General features: G+C 37.2%; 4 protein-coding genes across 5 annotated transcripts; 2 read left to right on the top strand and 2 right to left on the bottom strand.

The window, feature by feature from the left end:
* Window positions 1-104: 104 nt before the first annotated feature.
* LOC116296869 (EF-hand calcium-binding domain-containing protein 5) lies at window positions 105-9,282 on the bottom strand. Its single transcript, XM_089032848.1, has 17 exons — window positions 9,213-9,282; window positions 8,592-8,704; window positions 8,131-8,173; window positions 7,948-8,047; window positions 7,360-7,833; window positions 6,733-6,892; window positions 6,178-6,259; window positions 5,331-5,484; window positions 4,781-4,914; window positions 4,168-4,569; window positions 3,833-3,964; window positions 3,254-3,403; window positions 2,484-2,590; window positions 1,782-2,032; window positions 1,538-1,634; window positions 1,176-1,411; window positions 105-1,025 (listed from the first exon to the last, which is right to left on the bottom strand). The coding sequence occupies exons 1-17, from the start codon at window positions 9,228-9,230 to the stop codon at window positions 778-780; spliced, it is 2,901 nt and encodes a 966-aa protein (XP_088888974.1). The 5' UTR covers window positions 9,231-9,282; the 3' UTR covers window positions 105-777.
* A 374-nt stretch (window positions 9,283-9,656) lies between these two features.
* Window positions 9,657-10,760, bottom strand: LOC148909965 (EF-hand calcium-binding domain-containing protein 5-like). The gene is given in 1 exon segment (XM_089032484.1): window positions 9,657-10,760. A coding segment is annotated over 1 exon segment (879 nt). The 5' UTR covers window positions 10,536-10,760.
* A 373-nt stretch (window positions 10,761-11,133) lies between these two features.
* Window positions 11,134-14,496, top strand: LOC116296876 (uncharacterized). The gene is made up of 5 exons (XM_031704985.1): window positions 11,134-11,505; window positions 11,792-11,888; window positions 12,816-12,926; window positions 13,388-13,450; window positions 13,607-14,496. The coding sequence occupies exons 1-5, from the start codon at window positions 11,396-11,398 to the stop codon at window positions 13,721-13,723; spliced, it is 498 nt and encodes a 165-aa protein (XP_031560845.1). The 5' UTR covers window positions 11,134-11,395; the 3' UTR covers window positions 13,724-14,496.
* Window positions 14,497-15,278: 782 nt separating this feature from the next.
* On the top strand, window positions 15,279-20,349 carry LOC116296875 (developmentally-regulated GTP-binding protein 1). 2 transcript variants are annotated; one of them, XM_031704983.1, is made up of 13 exons: window positions 15,279-15,391; window positions 15,462-15,582; window positions 15,846-15,890; window positions 16,015-16,113; window positions 16,430-16,531; window positions 16,647-16,746; window positions 17,193-17,262; window positions 17,483-17,613; window positions 18,195-18,249; window positions 18,511-18,623; window positions 18,722-18,844; window positions 19,569-19,664; window positions 19,998-20,349. In XM_031704983.1, exons 1-13 carry the CDS (start codon window positions 15,353-15,355, stop codon window positions 20,002-20,004), a joined length of 1,101 nt encoding a protein of 366 aa, XP_031560843.1. In that variant the 5' UTR covers window positions 15,279-15,352; the 3' UTR covers window positions 20,005-20,349. The 2 variants fall into 2 exon arrangements, with proteins under 2 accessions (XP_031560843.1, XP_031560844.1); XM_031704984.1 differs by lacking the exon at window positions 19,998-20,349 and having other exon boundaries at window positions 19,569-19,668.
* Window positions 20,350-20,625: the final 276 nt, after the last annotated feature.

A 20,625-nucleotide genomic window follows, 5' to 3' on the forward strand; every position in this document is an offset into this window, starting at 1 on the left:
GAAATCATGACTTTGCTTGTTTTTGAGGACATTTTAAAATTAAGTGCGAGTTAAGCCCCTATGTGCCTTATAAACAAATGTAAGACAAATAACATTAGACTGCATTGAGGTTAAAGTACAAAGTTTAATTTTATTGAAACTAAATTTCTTTACATTTTATGCACAACTGATGTATTGTGTTCGGCCCAAACTTTATTAAATACAAAACTATATTTTAAACACTATAGCAACACTAAAAAGACTGTAGTTTTTTAAAATTATGCTATTAACAATTTGCTGACCACTATTTAAGTCATTGCAGTGGCATCATGGCCCATTCAAGTTTCAAGGACTGATTATCGTCCACGAGACTCTATTCAGTCAGATACAAAAATATATTATAAAAACCACAATCGGACTGTCTTCTTTAAAAGGCATGAAAACATCGCTGAATTTCGTCCAAAAATATTGTCTTTAGCATCGTGGCTCGTTCAACATTCTGAGTCGGGATCAGTAGCTATGCGGGTGCGCAACCCTGAAAAAATCTTTATTTGCGGATCTCTTAGCTGGAATTCCACATGAGCCTAACCTATGGATAACAACGCGGTCGTCTTTGACGTCATTAGGTTCGGCTCATGTTTATTATGGGTTTTTTATAGCTTATTTACAGATTTTGTATCGTGGAAGAAAAGTAATTGGTACGAATGTGCCCTCAGTACCGTGACTGTGATGGCTCCAAAATGGATCAAAACTCAACGCGTTGTGATTGGATCAAGGAATGGTGCCAATGAATGCAGTCTACGATTCCACACCGTATCCTGTCCCCGTCTTACTCACAGTGTTGATGGTTTCGGTTGGCGAATCTCTTCGTCCCTTGCCGTGGTCTACCATCAATGAACTGGTAGCATGCGGACTGATGACTTTTCCTGGCCGTGTTTCTGTCATTTTGTCAGTGTGTTCAATTAAGGATAAGCAGACGAAAGCCCAGTTGAACAAGTACTGAGCAGGTAACGATCCATGCTTGGCCACTGCTCCTTGTGGTACATCTAATAAAAACATAAGAAACGCAAAAATATAATTAGTTCTTGCGAACTAAAAGGGAAGGATAGAAAGTGCCTGCACGTGCTGCATGTTCTCATAAAGCACGCGCCGCAACCAATCAGAACGTGAGATTTTTAACAGCTATTGAATATTACCTTGTAATATTCTAGCAAGCGTCTTAGCATCGACTTTGACGATGTGTTCTTTAGCTGTTGGATCGTACAATGTCAAGTTCTTCACGAGGTCCTGGTTGATGTATTGCTTACATGTCGTCCATTCCTCGAACCGTTCTTGCAACTCGGGATCAGTGTAGAAAATACCAAGAACTGCTTTCAGGATGTCGTGGATGACCTTGGGGGGGTCTTTATAGCTCTTGATCTCAGCAAAAGCCCTGGAGGGGAAAAGCATTAGAAACATAGCAAGAATGAGAGATAAAATTAAAATATGAAGTTATAGGAAGGGTGTAAATAATGGAAAGAAAACGTTAAAGGAAACAATTAGTAACATCACGCTTTACCTGGCATCCAGTCTGCCAACATTTTCTCTCAGATCAAGTAACATCAACCGATCGAACAGAACGTCAATCCTCGCCTCTTCGTGTTCTTTTTCCACCTCTACAAAGAAACATTCAATTATGATTGGATAAACGCAAAGTTCGCAAACTGTAATTGGATATTTCGCTCCGTTACCGTGCCGTGTCGAAATCCGCCCTAATTGATACTATGACTGGTTGCTAAATATTAAACTACAATATCACTAACCTAAAACTATATTCTTCTCGATGCCCGCCACTTCACGAGCTACCTCCCGGTGCGCCATGGCCAGCAGTCGGAGCATGCGTTGTATCTCTTTATTTTCATGAGGTGGTAGCGCTTTTAAGGTACCGATACTGATGTCCACGACAGCAACAGCTCGACCTTCAGCGTCACGCAACGGGAATGCCATGTGACGTTCTCCATATGCATCTGCGGTTATGGTTTCGGAGCTTTCCACGCACTTGAACAAGTAATCCCTGAAGAATATGAATAAAATTTCATAAGAAAATAATGGTCAGGTATTTGTAATTGAGTCAAGCTATCATCACGCCGCACCATCACGACACATCTGTAACGTATCAGTTTGTAAAAATATGAACACATCCAGGTTGATCAAATTCAGGGCATAGCTAACTCACACGCTGCTATAGACCCTTTTACCTTGCTTGGGCGTAATGTTTTCCAATTTTAGACCACGTGTCACGCATTCTCTTGAAAACAAGAATCTTTATTTGAGTTGTATTCATATTTAATTGTCTTCTCATGTGTAATCGTTATACAAAAAGAAATGATACTCTAGGGAACGACGCGTGGTCTAAAACGGGCAAACATTACATCCAAGCTAATAGAGAGGTCTATAGGAAAACCTTGAAACGGGTATAATACTGCATGCATATCACTGCATGTCATAAGATAACAAGTGTTTACCTAAAAAGATTATCCTTCCTCTCCAGTCGTGGAGGATTGTTAAATCTTTGTGTTAAAGTGTTGTGGCTCATTAGCATCATACGACGAAGAACCAAGCCATCAGTGGACTGCAAGAAAAAGAACACTTGTAAGTAAACCAAGACATGTAATCCTTTAATACAAGTATGAGGGACCTTATAAACCCGGACAGTGCCGAGGTATCGACATTTGACTGATAATAGCCAGGGCTATGGGTATAAAGAACAAAAAGAAAGTAAATTGAGAAGCAACCAAGCTCAAATCTCTCGCTGCGTCGCAATGCAGGATGTTATAAACCTTTTGCAACACAGAAGTATCGACATTTGACTAACAATTGCCAGGGCTTTGGCGCAAAAGCAACCAAAAGGAAAGCTGCTAAGCCCAAATATTTTGATGCGTCGCTATGCAACATCTTTATGGTGCCAGGGTAGAAGAAGAAGCATTTGACTGACAATAGCCAGCCGTTTCGGCACACAGAGCGCCTTGAATAAGAAGGAGAAAGAGAAGGAGAAGGAAGGGGACCCCTTTCCTCTACTCAAATACTTCGTTGCACTATTAATCAAGGTCCTATTTTGGCACATCAAATAAGAGTATAAGTATTCGACGCTGTTGCGCGCGGAAATGAAGAATAAAAGAGATCGAGGAAAAGGGGCTCCATTTCTTTCCCTCCTGTCGCAGCCCATGCCTTTCGAAGTGCATGTCCTCCCCGAGACATTCTTTGAAACATATACTTTATGATAAGTTAAAATTACCCTTAATCCTGGTTCAACGAGGTAGACGTTAACATTCAGCACGTTCTGGCTCCTTCTGAGGATCCACTGGACGGCAGATTCAGCAACTCGTAAGGTCTTCTTACGCACATCGATGAACTGAATGGCTTGACCTAATGCTTTCGCGACTCCCTGGATATCAAGCACAAAGAATATTTGAACTTGTCAAGTGTAGACCTTTTTCACGTGGCAGCCATGTTGACTGCAACGAGTCGTTTTCCCCCTTGTAGCCTCGCATTCACGCGCTTCAGAATGAGGTTGCGCGGGGTAAAGCAAAGGTTTTAATTCTCATGCCGGTGCCGTGTGATGAAGAATGGAGAAATTTGTGAGTGCACGCTTGGGTAGAAAGAAAGAGCTTAATTTGTAGCACATCTCTGATCTTACTCAATTATTTTTAGTATTAACTTGTGTAGTTTAGGCTTGAAACACCCTTAAAGAGCACTGATTGAGAGGGCGTATAGTCCGCATCGTCGGTCTCCACTGATGGGATTTCGCATCCATTAAGGGGACTAGCCGACGTTAAGCATGGACACTTTACCTAACTTTATTTATTTTTCTTACCTGGAAGAATGATATCTCATGGGTGATAAACGTTGCTTTGTGAGAATCATTCAGTGTATCTATCCCTAGCAAACCAATGACACGCTTCTCGGAATCCTTGACTGGTAGCACTATGAATGATCCATCGGTACTCTAAATCAGTAGGCAAGACAATTGTATAATAGTATTAATATCAATATTGGTGCACACTTGATACTGGCAGTGAAGTATATTAGAGAAGAGAAGAGAAGAGAAGAGAAGAGAAGAGAAGAGAAGAGAAGAGAAGAGAAGAGAAGAGAAGTGTAGTGAGGGATATTGTAGGGAAGGAAGAAATTCATGCCCCAACTAGAGCTCACCTCCGGTTTCCTGGAAGGATTCCAAAACTGCACACCTCCATGACTGCCGACCTTAGGCACGTGAATCGGCTTGCCAGTATCCACAGCAGCCCAGCTAACAGCCTTCATGTTTCTAAATATAACCTTACCCAGCATGCACCCAATGTCTTCTTGAGTACACGCAACATATCTCAGCACAGTCTCTCCACGAGAAATCGTCTCCATGTCTTCATTATTCTCGAGCATGCTAACAAACGCGCTAATCGTTTTCCCGCGTCCATGTTCTTCGGCGTCTTTGTAAAGGATTTGGAATATCGCGTTGTAGACGGGGTCCAGGTTTGCGCCGCTTGTCTGTGCGGCGACGTCGATTGCTCCAAGCCAACGCTTGCGCGTCTCGCTACGTCTTCGTTCCTCGAACGACCGCTGTGAAAAAATAAATGTTATTATTTTTAAAACTGGCCTGGGCTCAAAAAGAAAAATTGTAAAAAGGGGTGGAAAGACGTATGAGTACGATACACGGTCACGGGCACTGCTTATTTAAACAAAATGCTCATCATTATAGTACGATATGGTAAAAAACATTCTTTCAGTCAAATGAAATTCGCAATAGACCCATCATTGCTGTCAAATTTACCTCGACGCACGCCATTAGAAACTGCATTAATTCTTCGAATGAACTCTCTTCATCTGGAAACTCAATGGTCTTGATACATTCACGAAACTCCAAGCGGTCCAATTTCGATGTGACTTCGCTAAGGATTTTGTAAGCTGCGGAAAAGAAACAGCGTAATGACTTATGACATAATTATTATCACAATCGAAGCTGCAACAGTATTTCAGAGCAACCCTTTTAGGATGCTAGGATAGATTAGAAACGAAAATATAAGACAAAGTGGAAATGCTACTCTCAAATCACAGAATTCTAACTGATAAAGAAGAGAAAGATACTCTTGGTTTCAGAGCGCTTTTTCTCTGGTTTTTCGTGGTTCTATTACTTTTTTAACAACAGATTTCGCACGCCTTTTAAACGGCGCAAATTGTGTTAAGGTCACGGCATGGTACGGCACGTGCGCACAGTGAGATTTGCTCAATCTTGAGAGAATAGACTGGTCTCAGGCCTCATTGGCGTTTAGCTCAAGATAAGCAGGACTTTTAGAAAAGGTAAGAAAGAACAAATGATCAACCTTCTGGGAAAGAGTTGGGATTGTCACTGGACCATTTGCTCAGCACGACTTGGATCTTCTCGACTTCAATAAAACCCGACATGTCGACATCCCATAATTCAAACAGCTGATCAACCATCTTTCGTTTTTTGGCCGAGTAAGCATCCTTGCGTGCCTGGAAAAGAAATGAGCAATTAATATTATTGTTATCATCAATAACGCAAAAGTTACTGTTATCGTTATTGCAACATCACATTATAATTATGACCATAATGCACAGCATCGTTTTTACACAATCATTACGCGTACCATCACTATCATCATCATCATAATTATACGCAACCATAGTTATGCGCATCACTATGCGAACAATTATAAAATCGCCATCATCATGAGCACCCCATATCATCATCATAGTCATTCTGCTCATAGACCATCATCAACGCATCATTATCATTATGCGCACCATCTTTACACTTTATGTACATAATCATCATCATCATGCGCACGATCACCCCATACCATCATCATAGTCATTCTGCTCATAGACCATCATCAACACATCATTATCATTATGCGCACCATCTTTACACTCTCTTTATCTGATCATCATCATTATGTACATAATCATCATCATCATGCGCACGATCACCCCATACCATCATCATTGCTATTCTGCGCATGGACCATCATCAACACATCATCATCAACACATCATCATCAACACATCATCATCAACACATCATCATCAACACATCATCATCAACACATCATCATCAACACATCATCATCATCATCATGCACACGATCATCATATCATAATAATCACAACCATCGCACTCTCATCACATCACACATGCACATATACCTTGTTTATTCGTTCAAGTCTATCGTAGTCAACCTCAATGTAATGAGAGCGAATAAAACGGACCAGTTTTTCCAGGAGTTGCCTACAGAATAAACCAAACAGTGAATTCAAGATGAAAACATCCAATTAATAACGAATTTGAATTTATAATTTTACGTAATCTACCCCCAGTTATATTCCATTGCCTCGGGGGGGAGGGGGTGGTACTCCCTTATATTCGCTCACGGGTACGTGCCGCCAAACGAGTATGGTTTTCAGCGATTCTACTCTGGAATAGGGTATATAAAATTGCGCTCTCTCCTCTCTGGAACAGGGTTTTCAGCGATCTTGCTTTGGAACAGGGTATGGTTTTCAGCGATTCTACTCTGAAACAGGGTATATGAAATCACGCTCTCTCCTCTCTGGAACAGGGTTTTCAGCGATCTTGCTCTGGAACAGGGTATGGTTTTCAGCGATTTTTACTCTTGAAAAGGGTCAGGGTTCAGAGGGCTCAGCGGCACATCCATACCCTAAACGGGCAAGAGTACCCCCCTCCCCCCCGGGTCCATTGCTTACCTGTTTGGTTCATCACCGAGAAACTTCTCTGTGAGGTGAATGAATTGTGATTGGTTTAAAGAGTTTTCATCGAACGCTGAACCTTCCACGATGGATTGAGTGTCCGGTTTATAGACACCGCTGACTGTTGTCTCTGATTCTGTACCTTCTGATGAATTAACTGATAGAAGAGTAAGTAAAAAATAAGTTGATATCCTGAAATATTCAGTTGTCGAATCTGATTCAAAATCACAGATGGCCACCTCAAAGGTTTTAGGAACGAATCCCATCGTGTCAAAAAATTATAATAAGATGGACTTCTGCATAGTGAGAAAGCTTAGGAAGTCAGTCCGTTATTCGATACGTTAAGTGTCCGAAGTCTGAACCGCTTTCAAAAAAAAAAAAAAAAAAAAATAGAAATCTTTTCAAGACCTCTATACATATTATATTATTACATTTACATATTTACTTCACAGAAACAATCATGACAGTAGCATCAACAGAAACAACGTTAAAATAACAACAACACCAGCCACAATAAACGAGGAACACGACAGCAAAAACGAAAGTAGCCAGCTTCACCACAACCACCACCAACAGCAGCAACAATAAACAACGAAAAAACAACAAAATCCTAAAATGACTTACATTCTTCTGGAATAGAGTTCAAGAGCTTCTTGTCTTCTTCACTCAAATCCGCGTCATCTTTTTTCTGCTCTTTTGTTTCATCTTTCATCTCATCCTTCTTCTCATCCTTTTCTATCTCTTCTCCTCCTGGTTGTTCGTTTTGTTTTTCAGGTTCTTTCCCTGCATCTTTCTCTGGATCTTTCTCTGAATCTTTATCAGGTTGTTTCTCAGGTTGTTTCTCTTGGTCTTCTTGCGCAGTTGACATCTCATCGGGTTTTTCAGATTCCTTCTTATCTTCAGGACCCTGTTGTGCCTCTTCTTTCTCGGCATCCTTTTCTTTTCCCTGTTCTGTAACTGTTTCTTCTTCAGCTGGTTTTGGTTTTTCTTCTTCTGGCGGTTTGCTTTGCTTTTCTTCTCTTGGTGCTGGTTCCTCTTCGTCTTCTTCACTAATAGATCCATCATCACTACTAGTTTCCTCAACTTCAATTACAGGCCCTGCAATGCAAAGCAAATTACATTGTATTCACCTAAGCAATATAAAAACACACTTCCGAGCTAGAGAGTCAACTGTAACAAGTAACTTAAAAACAGAGCATCTTTACTACTTACATTGTCTTGGGTTTCTAAGAATCTTTCGATCACTCCCTGCAGCTTTATCATAAAAGGTACCGAGTAACTGCAACACTCTTTTGCGATCTAGCTCACCAACCTTCAAGAAGAACAGCCAAAGAAAATTTCATTTAGCTTTGATTGTTCTTTAAATAATGGAAAAAGGAAGAGAGGGTTACTCACTCTGTTCACGTCACAGGCAAGGAATAAGTTTTGTAGCATCATTCTGAAAAAACATTTATTAAACATTAGAACAGTTAATTTTTTTTTGCCATAGGTGCAGAATTCAAGTAAATAATTTTTTTCAGTCCTTAGTGGTGGCAGAGTGATTCAAAGTATTTTGGATTTAATTTACCATAATCCCTGTCCCCCCTATGTCAGGGCCCAGTTGCCAATTGCTGGGTTTCACTTGATGTCATTTGCTGTCTCGTGCGGAATGTTCATCAGCTGAATCACAAGTTTTCAATAAAATTCTTTTTGGTTGACAGCACATGGTGGTCAGTGTTTCACCACCATTTGGAACACATAATGAGATTCACAGTTTTTTATCAGCTGAGTGAAAGCCTGCAATGCTCCACACTCCCAAACCATGAAGAGTCCCTTGTACCAGATTGAAAGGGATTTGTGCTTTGCTATTTACTTACTGTAAAGCCTGTCTTAGGCTAGCAGCTCTGTATTCCTTGGCAGAAGCTGAGAGGTGATTCATGAATAAATCAAAGGCTTTAGTTGATATGTTCCCAGCATAAGGTTTCATGTACTATGGAAATTAGGAAAGAATTATTAGGAAATGGAGAGGCAAACATCGACAAAGAAAAGATGGTTGGCATCATAGTTGAGGTGGGAGTACCTCTCCTCTCTCTCACTAACGCAGCCCAGGCTGGATTCCCAGACTTACAGTAGTATGATATGTGAATAGAGTTAATTATTGAGTATTTGGATAATTTTATTTTTCTTAAGAAAAGTCTGTAAATGTACCTAGTTCGTAATGTTTTCCCATTACAAACTATGTGTCATTCCCTAGAGTATCATTTCTTTGTTTAAAGGTTACGTATGAGAAGACACATGAATATTAATACAGCTCAAACAAAGAATCCTATTCTCAAGGGAATGACATGTGGTCTGAAATGGGTAAACATTGCACCAAGATTGATTAGGTCAGCTATTATGAAATTTACAGTCCCAGAGCCACTCTCTTCTATGCATAGTTATCATACCACAGGGTTGAATCCCACTAATGGCAAATTAGCTATTTTATATAATCATACCTGTTTATATGCATCCATGTCTAGAAGTTTTCCTAATGTATCTGTGGGTTCCAAAGGAATGCAAAAATCTGCACCTGTATGACACATAAAGGTAATGGCACATTAGACATCAATGTAATATTTATTTATATATAAAATTTTATTGTGTAATTAAAGAAGTTAACCATACCCCCCTCCCCCCCCCCAGAGGAATTTGGAATTTCCAAGGGGTAGTAGGGTCAGAGAAAGAACCAAATTACAGAGTTTGTATGGAAGAAAATTGGAATTTCTGGGGGTAGGAGGTTTTAAAAACATCCTCTGTGGGAGATATGGATAATTTCTGGAACTAAACATTCAGCACACCAATGCAGTTCCAACTGGAAACCACTAGTCATCAGTTTACCATCATGGTGATTAAACTGACTACCATAAAGTGTCAGATCCCTCCCCTCCCCCAACATGAACCTATGTTGCAATAAACTTCCAATGGGAAAAGCAGTTCACAGACACTCTACAAGTGCCTTGTATATTCCCCTGTCTCTCTGAGGGACACCGATCATGGATAATTTCTGAGAAGCTTCCCAAATCTCATCACTCATATTAACTTACCACTGCTAATGGAATCATTCCTTTCCAGTCTGACGTCCATTCTATGAACTGCTCCTCTATAGCATAAGCCCTCCGTCTTTCTTCTATATCTCTCTTCCTTTCTTCCGTTTCCCTTACTTCTCTCTTCTTTCTGGCTTCAGCCTTTAACTTTGCCAATTTATTTTCCTCTGTAGAATATATTTCTTTTTTCAGATCTGCAGTGATTTTATGCAGTCCCTTGGCATAAGGAGATGACTCTACAAAATTGGAGTATTTTGGATTGTTCCGCATTAAATATTGAGCAAGATAGTTTATTGGATTGAAATCTGGACAGAAACCTTCCGAATCTTCAAGATTTCGTTTGGAAGCTTCCTTTAAGAGTTTTTCTACACCAAGAATTAGAGTTGGTAGAAGTTTTTCAACGAGGTACATCCTGACATCTGCGGTGATATTATTATCGTTCATCCATTCGTTAGCCAACAAGTCTAAAGGAACTGTCCTTGTGATTAATCGTGCCACTTCTTTAGACTCTGCTTCTCTACGTTTTTTCTCTAACTTGACTTCTTGTAATCTTTTGTTAATGGCTCGTTCTTTGGAATCCCGCCATTTCTTAAGTATATTTCTAGCAAAGGTTCGAACTACGGGACTCTTAGTTCCTTCTCTCTCAATCAGACTTCTTTCAAAGACCATAGCAGCCGAAAGAGAACGTGATCTATCACTACCAGAAGCTGTTCTTGGAGGAGACACGTCTTCCATTGTTGTTAGTTTTGTCAAAAGTCGTTAACGACCTTAATTGGAGCTCATAAAAAAGAAATAGCGTCACGCTAAGTTCTTGAATTTCCTTTAACACCTTGAAGCCGTATATAAACTTGATTCTTCCTCTATCGAGGCAGCTGACAACAATCGCAAAGATATAATGACCTACGTTATGCTAGTTCAATATGGCGAGTAGTGGGTGCATGGTTGATTCCATTTCCATGGCAACCAGGGCTAGTATTATTTTCCACTTGTAATTTATGCATCTGATTGTCTCGCAAGGAAAATAATCCTCAAGATCAAAATGAAGGACGGAAAGGACTTTAAAAGAAACAAATGAAAAGGAAAAGGAAAAGTGAGAGGAAAAAAGGAAATTATTAAAAGAGGAACAAAAGAAGGGATAGAAAAAGAAATAAAGAAGAAAAGAAAAAGAAAAGAAAAGAAAAACAAAATGGAAAAGAATGAAGTGTAAGGAAAATAAGAGAAATTTAAAAAAGGAAGGAAAGAAAGTCCGATAAAGAATAGAAAAAGAGCAATGATTAATACAAAGCCTATCTAGATACCAGTCTCCATACATTCTTATACCTACGAGGAATGCCTTGTCATTATCGACAAAGTTTTGTGTTGAGTTTTGTATTCGAACAGAACACAATAGGCACAATATACATCTTTAGTATACCAAATTACGTAGTATATCGAGACTCAGGGGACTTTCTCATGGTTCACAAGTAAAACGTTTCCACGGATCGCTTAGATTTTTAGAAAACAAAGTTTTATTTCTATATTATTGGAAGGTATTCACTAAAGTGGGGCGTGCCTGCTTGGTCGTTGACTTCTAGTCGACATATAAATTTATCAAGATGTCGTCGGCTGATTGCTGTTTTAGTATGTGCCAGTCACCCATACAAGCCATTATTCGTCCTGCTATGTGGTGTCCTGGAATAAAGAAGCTCCACAGTTCGAATGAAACGTAAGTGAAGCCTTGAAGACAAGTCGATACCAAAGTTGGTTTCCCAAAGTTAACATTGCTTGTGATCAACGCTCAAGACATTTATTTCTTCAATAGGAAGTTCTGTTTTGATTATTTTTTATTATAAGAACAATTTCTTTAATATGAGCAATGTTATATGTCTTTCCTATATATTTTTCTCGAGAATTGTAAAGCTTTTTATTTATTTTTTGTATAAATTAAGAAACCGTTCAATCACACTGATCTGTCAACTATATTATATCTTTACACATCTATCTTTACACAGATGGATTATCCCAAATTTAACAGTAGAAGTTTGTGTAGACAAATTGATAGAAGCAGTTAACGACTTGGGAGAAAAGGAAAAAATGCATGTAAACAAGGTGAGTGATAAGCTATTTAAGCCAACCCACTGTGCTTTCATTTGAAAGCTGGTTTACTGTAATGTATTTTTTGACTTCTTAAAAGCAAAAAAAAAAAAAAAAACCCATAGTATTTTTTTTTTCGAGACTAGGAGAATTGCATATTTCATTATATCTTTCGTACACACTGTCTTGTATAAGCACCAGCTCAAATTTATATTCCCAAAGGGAATTTTTAATTAATGAATATATTATCTAACATTTTACAAATCAACTTTTTCCCCTTCACTACAAAGTAGACAAATAGAGAGTGTTTTAGGATTAGCATTTTTATTTTTTAAATAAATACAATCATTTGTGATAAAAGGAGACTCGGGTATTTTGATAAGAAAAGATAAGTAATTTACATAATTTTGATTATCCAATGATTGTTTAGAAAATTAATTATATTATTGTTAAACATTTTACTCACAATATCACCACAGAACATATGGTATGAAGAATGTATTATTTGTAAATTAAGAAAGGTGATATACTTCGTGAAATCAAGTTATAAACAAAGCTGGCTTTAATTTCAAATATGGTGGCAGAACATGATAATGTTCTCCAGTCTAAGTTTAATGAAATGTATAACAAAACATTATTGCATTATTTTATTCTTTTCATTTTTTTAATCAAGACCGTCTGTGTCTCTTCATATTATAAAAGGCTTTGGCAGATGTCACAGATCTTGTCTTCATATTTAATATTTATAACCTCAAGCCTGCATTCTTAACCAATGATTATTTACGATCACTATAAGAATAATAAGACTAAGATAATCAATAGGGGTTCAATATAATGCCTCAAAGAATTTCAATATCCTAAAAGGAAAAATAATATCAATAATTTATTGAAATGATCAAGTATTTTTCTGACTTATGTTTTCAAAATATTTTTATTTTTCAGGTTAACAGAGAAAAGAGCTTTGTACGGATTTTTAGCTTTACCCCTAATGAGTGGTTTGATGTTGTAGAAATTCAGTTCCAGCCAGGAAGAGAAGAGGGAACAATTGCAAAGGTTTTTGTCTTTTAATCTTTTTTGCAATATAATTTTGTTTAATTAAAAAATATTAATTTATTTTGGGACACAATTTATTTTGAATGAACCAGATCTTCACACTCCAACCATATAAAAATGAAATTAATTTAACTTGCAATTATTGGTCCACTTCCCGCTTCTTCGCCCAATGATGTTGAAACTTCAAATATTAAAAAAAAGTAAAGTACCTATATTTAATGTCGGTAGTTCCTTCAGTTGAAATTCAACTGCTATCAATGGAAGCCGACGGCGCGCACTTTACCCCCTCTCTCCATCAGTGCTCTGTTTTAAGAGTATTCAAAGCTGAAGCTACACGGATTAGAGAGAAGTTGAAACAGACGTGGAGATCCTTATGGGGAAGTACTGGGTATAAATATTTTCTGGAGCTTTGTAATTTGTGGTAAAAATGATGATAAAGGTGTTATCTGTTTAATTTTCAGGCAAGATCATTTTCAACAGGGTTTCTTCCCACATGCTGCCCACTTGCATTAATTTTTAATATGGTGAGTATTCCAAATTCAAATATTTATGAAACTTGACCAGAACCTCATGTATCTATTTTAGTTTATTTAGGTTGGATATAAGGATGATAAAGCCAAAACAAAATCCATAAGGTATCATATTGTTCTTACCTCACAATTATTTTTCCTGTGTTTTAGATCCTATTTTTTGTGCCATTTCATGACCAAGGTGCCAACAAAGCAAGACTGAACAGAGTTAGATCTGCCATGAGAGTAGACATAAAATTAGAAAGTGATACATCACAACCAGCATAGGAGAACATTATCAATCCTTCATAGACGTAGTAGAGATCTAGTTATTTAACGAGCAATAATCGACAATTTCTCAGTTAGCACCACAGGCATTACAGAATTAAAATTCATTTATAAAGAACTGATTAAAATTAAGAAGGCAAGAAAATACAGACAGAAACTTATCAGGGAATCGAGACTGGTGTAGCCATAGTGCTCTCACCTCTGCATGAGTAAGCTTTTTTTTGGTATCTCCGATCCCTTGATTCAAGGAAATTTCCTTCAGGTTTGTTAAACTACTCCTTTTGCAAAACTTAACACGCTAAATTCAAATTGGATCTATCCAGTTCTCTATATTATCAGCATAAATTTCAATCTTTCCATTGGGAGGGAGTAAGATATAGCTATAGGGCCTGCAGGCAAAAATGATTGGGCCTCATAGATGCTATTGACATATTATATATCATTTGCATTCATATCAAGGGAGGGACACTGGATTATCAGTATGATTTTTTAAATTATAACTGTGTTACCCTCTTGAAATAATGTTTAATTCATTCATCACTTTCCAAATTATCAACCTATTTTTCTAAAAGCTTCATCATACACACTAGTAACTAGTTTTTGCTAAGTGGCAGATAGTTTTAAAAGTAGTGTCATATATATGCTTATAATAAGTACTAATATGTTTTATTACTTAATTAATACAACCTAGCTATAACTGTAATTATTTACTCCATACCTTCCAATTTACATTTTTTCAACATTAATCTCAAAATAAAAATGATATTACTGCATTTTGTGGCTGGGATTTTGCTTGATGCTTCATAACGAATTCGACCCTTTTAGCTTAGCTAGGGCTTAATGTTTTTTCAATTTCAGACCCCGTATCTAATTCCCTAGAGTATCTCTTTTTGTTTTTTTTATGGTTGACAACCCTAAAATGCACAGTGCATGAGAAGAAACATGAATATGGATAAGATTTGAATAAAAATTATTCTTGAGAGAATTGCGTGTGGTCCCAAATGGGAAAACATTATGGCCAAGTTAAAGACCAAGGTCTTTTGTTTTCATAGTTTTATTTCTGACTAAAATACTTACCACATGAGACCAGCACTCTCAACCATAGAACCTTGTTATTCTTACTGGGTGTGCTTGAAGAAAAGTCTGAGACTTTGGCTTTCTTTGTGTGCAGTAGCCAGAAATGTGGCTACCTTTTAAGTACTGTGCAGGCCCAAAATTTGAATAAATCATAGCTCTTTTTAAAATTAAAGAATTTCCTTGTCACTTGAGTCACTTGACATTTTATCGAGCACGTGCAGTAAGAATGACACACTAACTCTGGGGTCAAAAGTAGGTCACCAGCAGCAATCCAAATGAACCATCTTCATAGCTCAAAAAATAGTCTTTATCCTTTAAAATGGTTTAAAATCTAACCTTAAGAAATAATTTTTGTAAGAAAATCTTGCTGACAAAAACTTTACCAAACTTCTCTTATAAAGTGACAGAAATTCTCCAATCTATTGGGTTACCTGTGGTTTGAGCCTGCATTGCTTACTCAGCGTTCTCCTCCAATTCTAAAACGAGGCCACGTGAAACCGTGAGAAGAGAAGAACAAATTTCTGAGATTTCTTCCTCTTTCTTGCCGTAAAAATGGGGATTTTGGAAAGAATCGCGGATATTGAAAACGAGGTGTGTATCTTGATAGTATTGTGAGTCCAACTGAAACGTTTTTTTTCATAGTACTGGGTTTTTATCGTAGATGGCACGAACACAGAAGAACAAGAATACGAGTCACCATCTTGGATTGTTAAAAGCCAAACTTGCTAAACTTCGACGAGAACTCATTACTCCGAAAAGTAGCGGTGGAGCTACTGGAGAAGGTGAATAATAAGTATGACATATGACTGGATATTTTTTGTTTGTAGTGGGTCATTCTATCTTAGACTATTAAGTCAGAAAAACCGGATATACTAGTACACAATAATTTGTACATACGTATACGTAACTGGAAAAATTATTTAGCTGGTTGTATTAAATCTTTGATTGGTTTTAGTATAATTTTAAAATAGGTCATTTCTTTGCCAAAGAAATACTGCTGATTTTATTGTTCAAGGAGATAAATATCAAAGTAATTTTTCAACAGGATTTGATGTCGCAAAGACTGGAGATGCCAGAATTGGTTTTGTAGGTAGGTAAATAGAACTTTTCTTCTTTTCATTTCCAAGGAATCAACATATTCTTTAGATAAATTTGTTATACAGTTTTCTAAAAAAATCAGTGATGGTCATTTACCATATTGTTTGTTACCACAGGTTTCCCATCTGTTGGAAAGTCTACACTGTTGACAAATCTGGCAGGTGTTTATTCAGAAGTTGCAGCTTATGAATTCACAACACTGACAACTGTACCAGGTAATGTGGTGATCAAAGTCATGTAAAACATCAGGGCTAGAAATAACCGCTGTTAAAGGACAATGAATGTCCGGCCACAATTTGCACCCATCTGGCCTCTTAGGCCAGTCCCCTGATGTGGACTGGTTGCCTTGACTGCTCACTTATTGATCAATCAGATATGGTCACATTGACTGGTTATCATGTTTGGCCATTAAGCGCCATGTCTAATAGTCTGTGGTAGCCTTAAAACACATGTTAGCCACAGTAATGTCTGTTATCCAAAGCTAGAACTCAGTAGTTCATCTAACATTATGGTATTTTACTATTCATTTAGGTGTCATTAGATACAAAGGAGCTAAAGTTCAGCTTCTTGATTTGCCTGGTATTATTGAAGGTGCAAAAGATGGTAAAGGTCGAGGACGTCAAGTTATTGCTGGTATGTTCATTGTCTACTGAATTAATTTTATGTAAGCTACTGACCACAAATTATTTTTTTCAAAAGTTCAGGGCCTTGTTCTTTACTATATTTATTTTTATGCTTATCTTTGTAGTTGCCAGGACGTGCAATCTTATATTCATAGTTCTAGATGTGCTCAAACCCCTTGGAGACAAAAAGATCATCGAAAAAGAATTGGAAGGTTTTGGTATGAGGTGTGTGAATCATAATGCTTGTTCATCAAGGAAAATCAAAACCATTTGCTGCATATCCTCACTGTGATGTAGATGTACAAAACATTGTGTGATAAGGTCCAAAATTTCAATGTGTGAGAATCAAGTGTGCTGTAATAATTGTAGTTCCTTCACTTCTCACCTCTGGGGTCTCAGGTTTAATTGTTGGCTAAGAATTACATTTTTACAGGTTCCTCACTTTTCCCCGCTCTGCAAAAGATAACTGTAAATTCCAATTCAATGAGTATGTTACTGAACATGTAGCCATGTCCTGAGTTATGACCAGCCCAGAGGCTGTTTCAGGGTTCCTCTTATAAGTTAGCCATGACCTGACTTTGATCAGTACATGGGCTGTTTCAGGATATCAATAAAATTTGAAGGGTTTTTGTTGCTTTTTTTTCTGATTATAAATCATATTATTATCTTAGGTTAAACAAGACTCCTCCAAATATTGGATTCAAAAAGAAGGAGAAGGGTGGAATCAACCTCCAGACTACAGTAAGTTAATGTACCAGTTGATTAGTTAAATATATATTCCTTAATTATTTATATTTAATTTTCAATTAAAGGTTCCTTAGTAGAACTAGCAAAGATGAAATGTTGAAAGAGTTAGTACACAGTTACTGTTAAATTGTGTGTGCGGTGTTGGCAACCAGTTTTTGGTATTTTTTCAAATTTGATGAAATCTTTTTTAAGAAAAAATATCATCGACTTTCAGTGTATTCAAAGTGAACTTGATATTGATCTGGTAAAAAGTATTCTTGGGGAATACCGTATCAACAATGCAGATGTAACCCTGAGATACGATGCAACTGCTGATGATCTTATTGACGTCATTGAAGGAAACAGGTACAGTAATAGGCAACATCATATATCAAAACAGGAACCATGGGTGGCATGCCCTGCTAATATGCCGCCTTTCACCTATGCGGCCAGAGTTCGAGTCCTGCCAATCTCAATGTCACATGTGAGTAGAGTTGTTTGTTGGTTCTCTCCTGTGCTTTGAGGGTTTTTCTCTGCATGCTCCGGTTTTCCTCCCTCCTCAAAAATCAACTACTAAATTCTAATTCGATCTTTGGGCTTTCCACCTAGTTGGAGCCTAGCTCTGTTGTGATGGTCCCACGCTGTGATACAACAGCTAAAGCTTAATCAGATTTTTAAAATAAAAGCCTTAGTCTTCTATTTTTGCTGTAGATTATTCCCTTCCTGGGAATAGAGGGTATATTTTTACATTTTAGCTCTGCTTCCATCGAGTTTTTGGTTGCTTAAGCATTTATGAAGCTAGAGTCGCAGTCGGCTACATCTTGTGCAACTCTTCTCCCTTTTTCCTTACTTATAGTAGCCTACCACATGTACCCACTCAACTGCACCCAAAACTTTATAAAGGTACGGTAAGGAATGGCCAATCTTTATTATTATTAATTCTTTAGAGTTTATGTCCCGTGTGTCTATCTGCTCAACAAGATTGATCAAATATCAATAGAGGTAAGGATGCTTTGAGATTGTATTGAAAATCCTTAAAATCGTTTTAATATAGTTTGTGTTTTGATGTCGGATGATATAAAAACTTTTTCCAGACATAGTATAATGCACAGTGTAAAACAAGATTACAATATTTTATTTCTATAAGACTTATATTATTTATTTTATATTTTAATTATTCTCCAGAATTTAAGATTTTAAATCACAATAAATGTTGTTTTGTGTGATAAATTTATTAGTTGTGTTTTTTTTTTACTTTTGTAGGAGTTGGATTTAATTTACAAAATTCCCCATGCTGTACCAATATCTGCCCATCACAAATGGAACTTTGATGATCTCCTTGAGAAGATGTGGGATTATCTCAGTCTCATAAGAATGTAAGTAATTAAATTCATCTTAACTCTACTCAACTCAACTCAATCTTTTAAATTTATGATTTACAATTAAAAGGTTCTGTTATCAATCTGTCTACTAGATACACCAAACCCAAAGGGCAGTTGCCAGACTATGAATCTCCAGTCATTTTGAAACATGGTGGGCACACGGTGGAAGACTTCTGTAATCAGCTTCACAAAAGTATCATGAAAGAATTTAAGCAGTAAGTTACAGTATTTTTAGCAAATTATTGACTGTCAACCTTCATTTCATTATCATTGTCACAGTACCATTGTCACTACAACCATCATTGACATCATCACCATCATCATCAACACCACCATCATCATCAGCATTTTTATTGACACCATCATCTTTACCTTTGCTCTGTATCTAAGCATAAGCACTTGTGTTTGGCAGTCAAAACCTTCTGCAACCAATTAAAACATGTTTTCACATCAAGTGTTCATGCTTAGATGCCAACAACAGTATCATCATGGTTATCGTTATCATTGTCATGGTTATCATCACCATCTCTTAATCTGTTCACTTGATCATTTAGTCATCAAACATGCGAACCTTACTATCACCTATCATCATTTTCTTCAAGATCAGTAGCATCAACATCATTGTTTTCTCACTTTGAATCCATCTGATACTTACAGCCATTCTCAATCAACACGCCCCATAGCGATTGTTTCTGTCGCAATGAAGAAGATTTTGGTGGACATCAATACCATGGCGTTTCCATAACATTGTTGGAAAACACAGAGCTATAAGGGCATGTGCCTATAGTATGTCATGGAAACACCTTGATTGAAGTCAACTAAAAGCTTCTTCGTTGGGACAGAAGCAATTATTGCTAAAGCGGTGTGTGTGATTGAGAATGGCTGTAAAATAGAGTATGGTAATGGTATGTAACCACTTCTAAATCTAATTTTTTCTAGTGCTCTGGTATGGGGAGCGTCAGTAAAATACAGCCCTCAAAAAGTTGGTAAGGATCATGTCCTGATTGATGAAGATGTAGTGCAAATTGTAAAGAAGTAAGTATCGTCATTAGTATATTTATCTTTGATGATAATGTACACCAAATTATTGACCTACATCTACACCAATCCTTACTTTTTACCTTAAATGTACATATGAAACTTCATTCAATTAATTATCTGTACATTACCTCCTTGCACTAACCTATGTGGTTCAGGTCATCCCCTCTCCTTGGAAGTACTGCTTTTGAGGGTGGCCAGGGGAAGTGAAAAAGCTAGAACAAGCTGGGCAAAAGACTACAATATTTAAAAGTTATGATAATTAACAATTATGCAATGAAGTTTCTGCATTTTTCTTACTCTAACACTATTTTCCATGATCATTTCTAGGGTTTAATCAAGCTAGTTCCTTAAGAAAGAAATAAAGAATACACAAGAAAAGGCCCAGCTATTTCTTATTCCCTTTAAAACTGTCATCTATTCTTCAAGGTCAATTGTTGGAAAAGTGTTTTTCTGGTGAAAAACCATTCGTTGAAAGCTATAATATTTACTACTGATTGTAACATGGCCAGCATACACTTCCCACTCAAAGTTCCATCAAACAAGTTTAAGAATATCCCAAACCCCAAACTTGGATACCAGTACTTTTTTGAACTATATTCCAATATTCCATGTAATGCTGTCATTATTTCAATAAATGTCCTAAATCCTTGAATCGAAATAAAACTTGAAAGAAACTAAAGAGACTTGTTGAAATAATTACTACCATTATTTTGATTTACAGCCCCCATTGGTTTTACAAAAATAAAAATCTATGAGAGACAATATTAAATATGCACCCCAAGATGCCAATAGATACATTAGGAATTTTTAAAATTGGATTTCACATCATTTGACATGATGCTAAAATGGAGCAGTGCCCTTAATCCCTCGCTTGACTCCACCCATTCGTGGAGTTCAAAAACAAATGTCAAATCGAGGTTTTTTGCTATTTCTGGGTGGTCAAGGTGATAATTCA

The sequence above is a fragment of the Actinia tenebrosa genome, unplaced genomic scaffold (assembly GCF_029948245.1).
Source record: "Actinia tenebrosa isolate PJP-AT-01 unplaced genomic scaffold, QUT_ActTen_1.0 PGA_scaffold1__47_contigs__length_23844297, whole genome shotgun sequence".
Lineage (NCBI taxonomy): Eukaryota > Metazoa > Cnidaria > Anthozoa > Actiniaria > Actiniidae > Actinia > Actinia tenebrosa.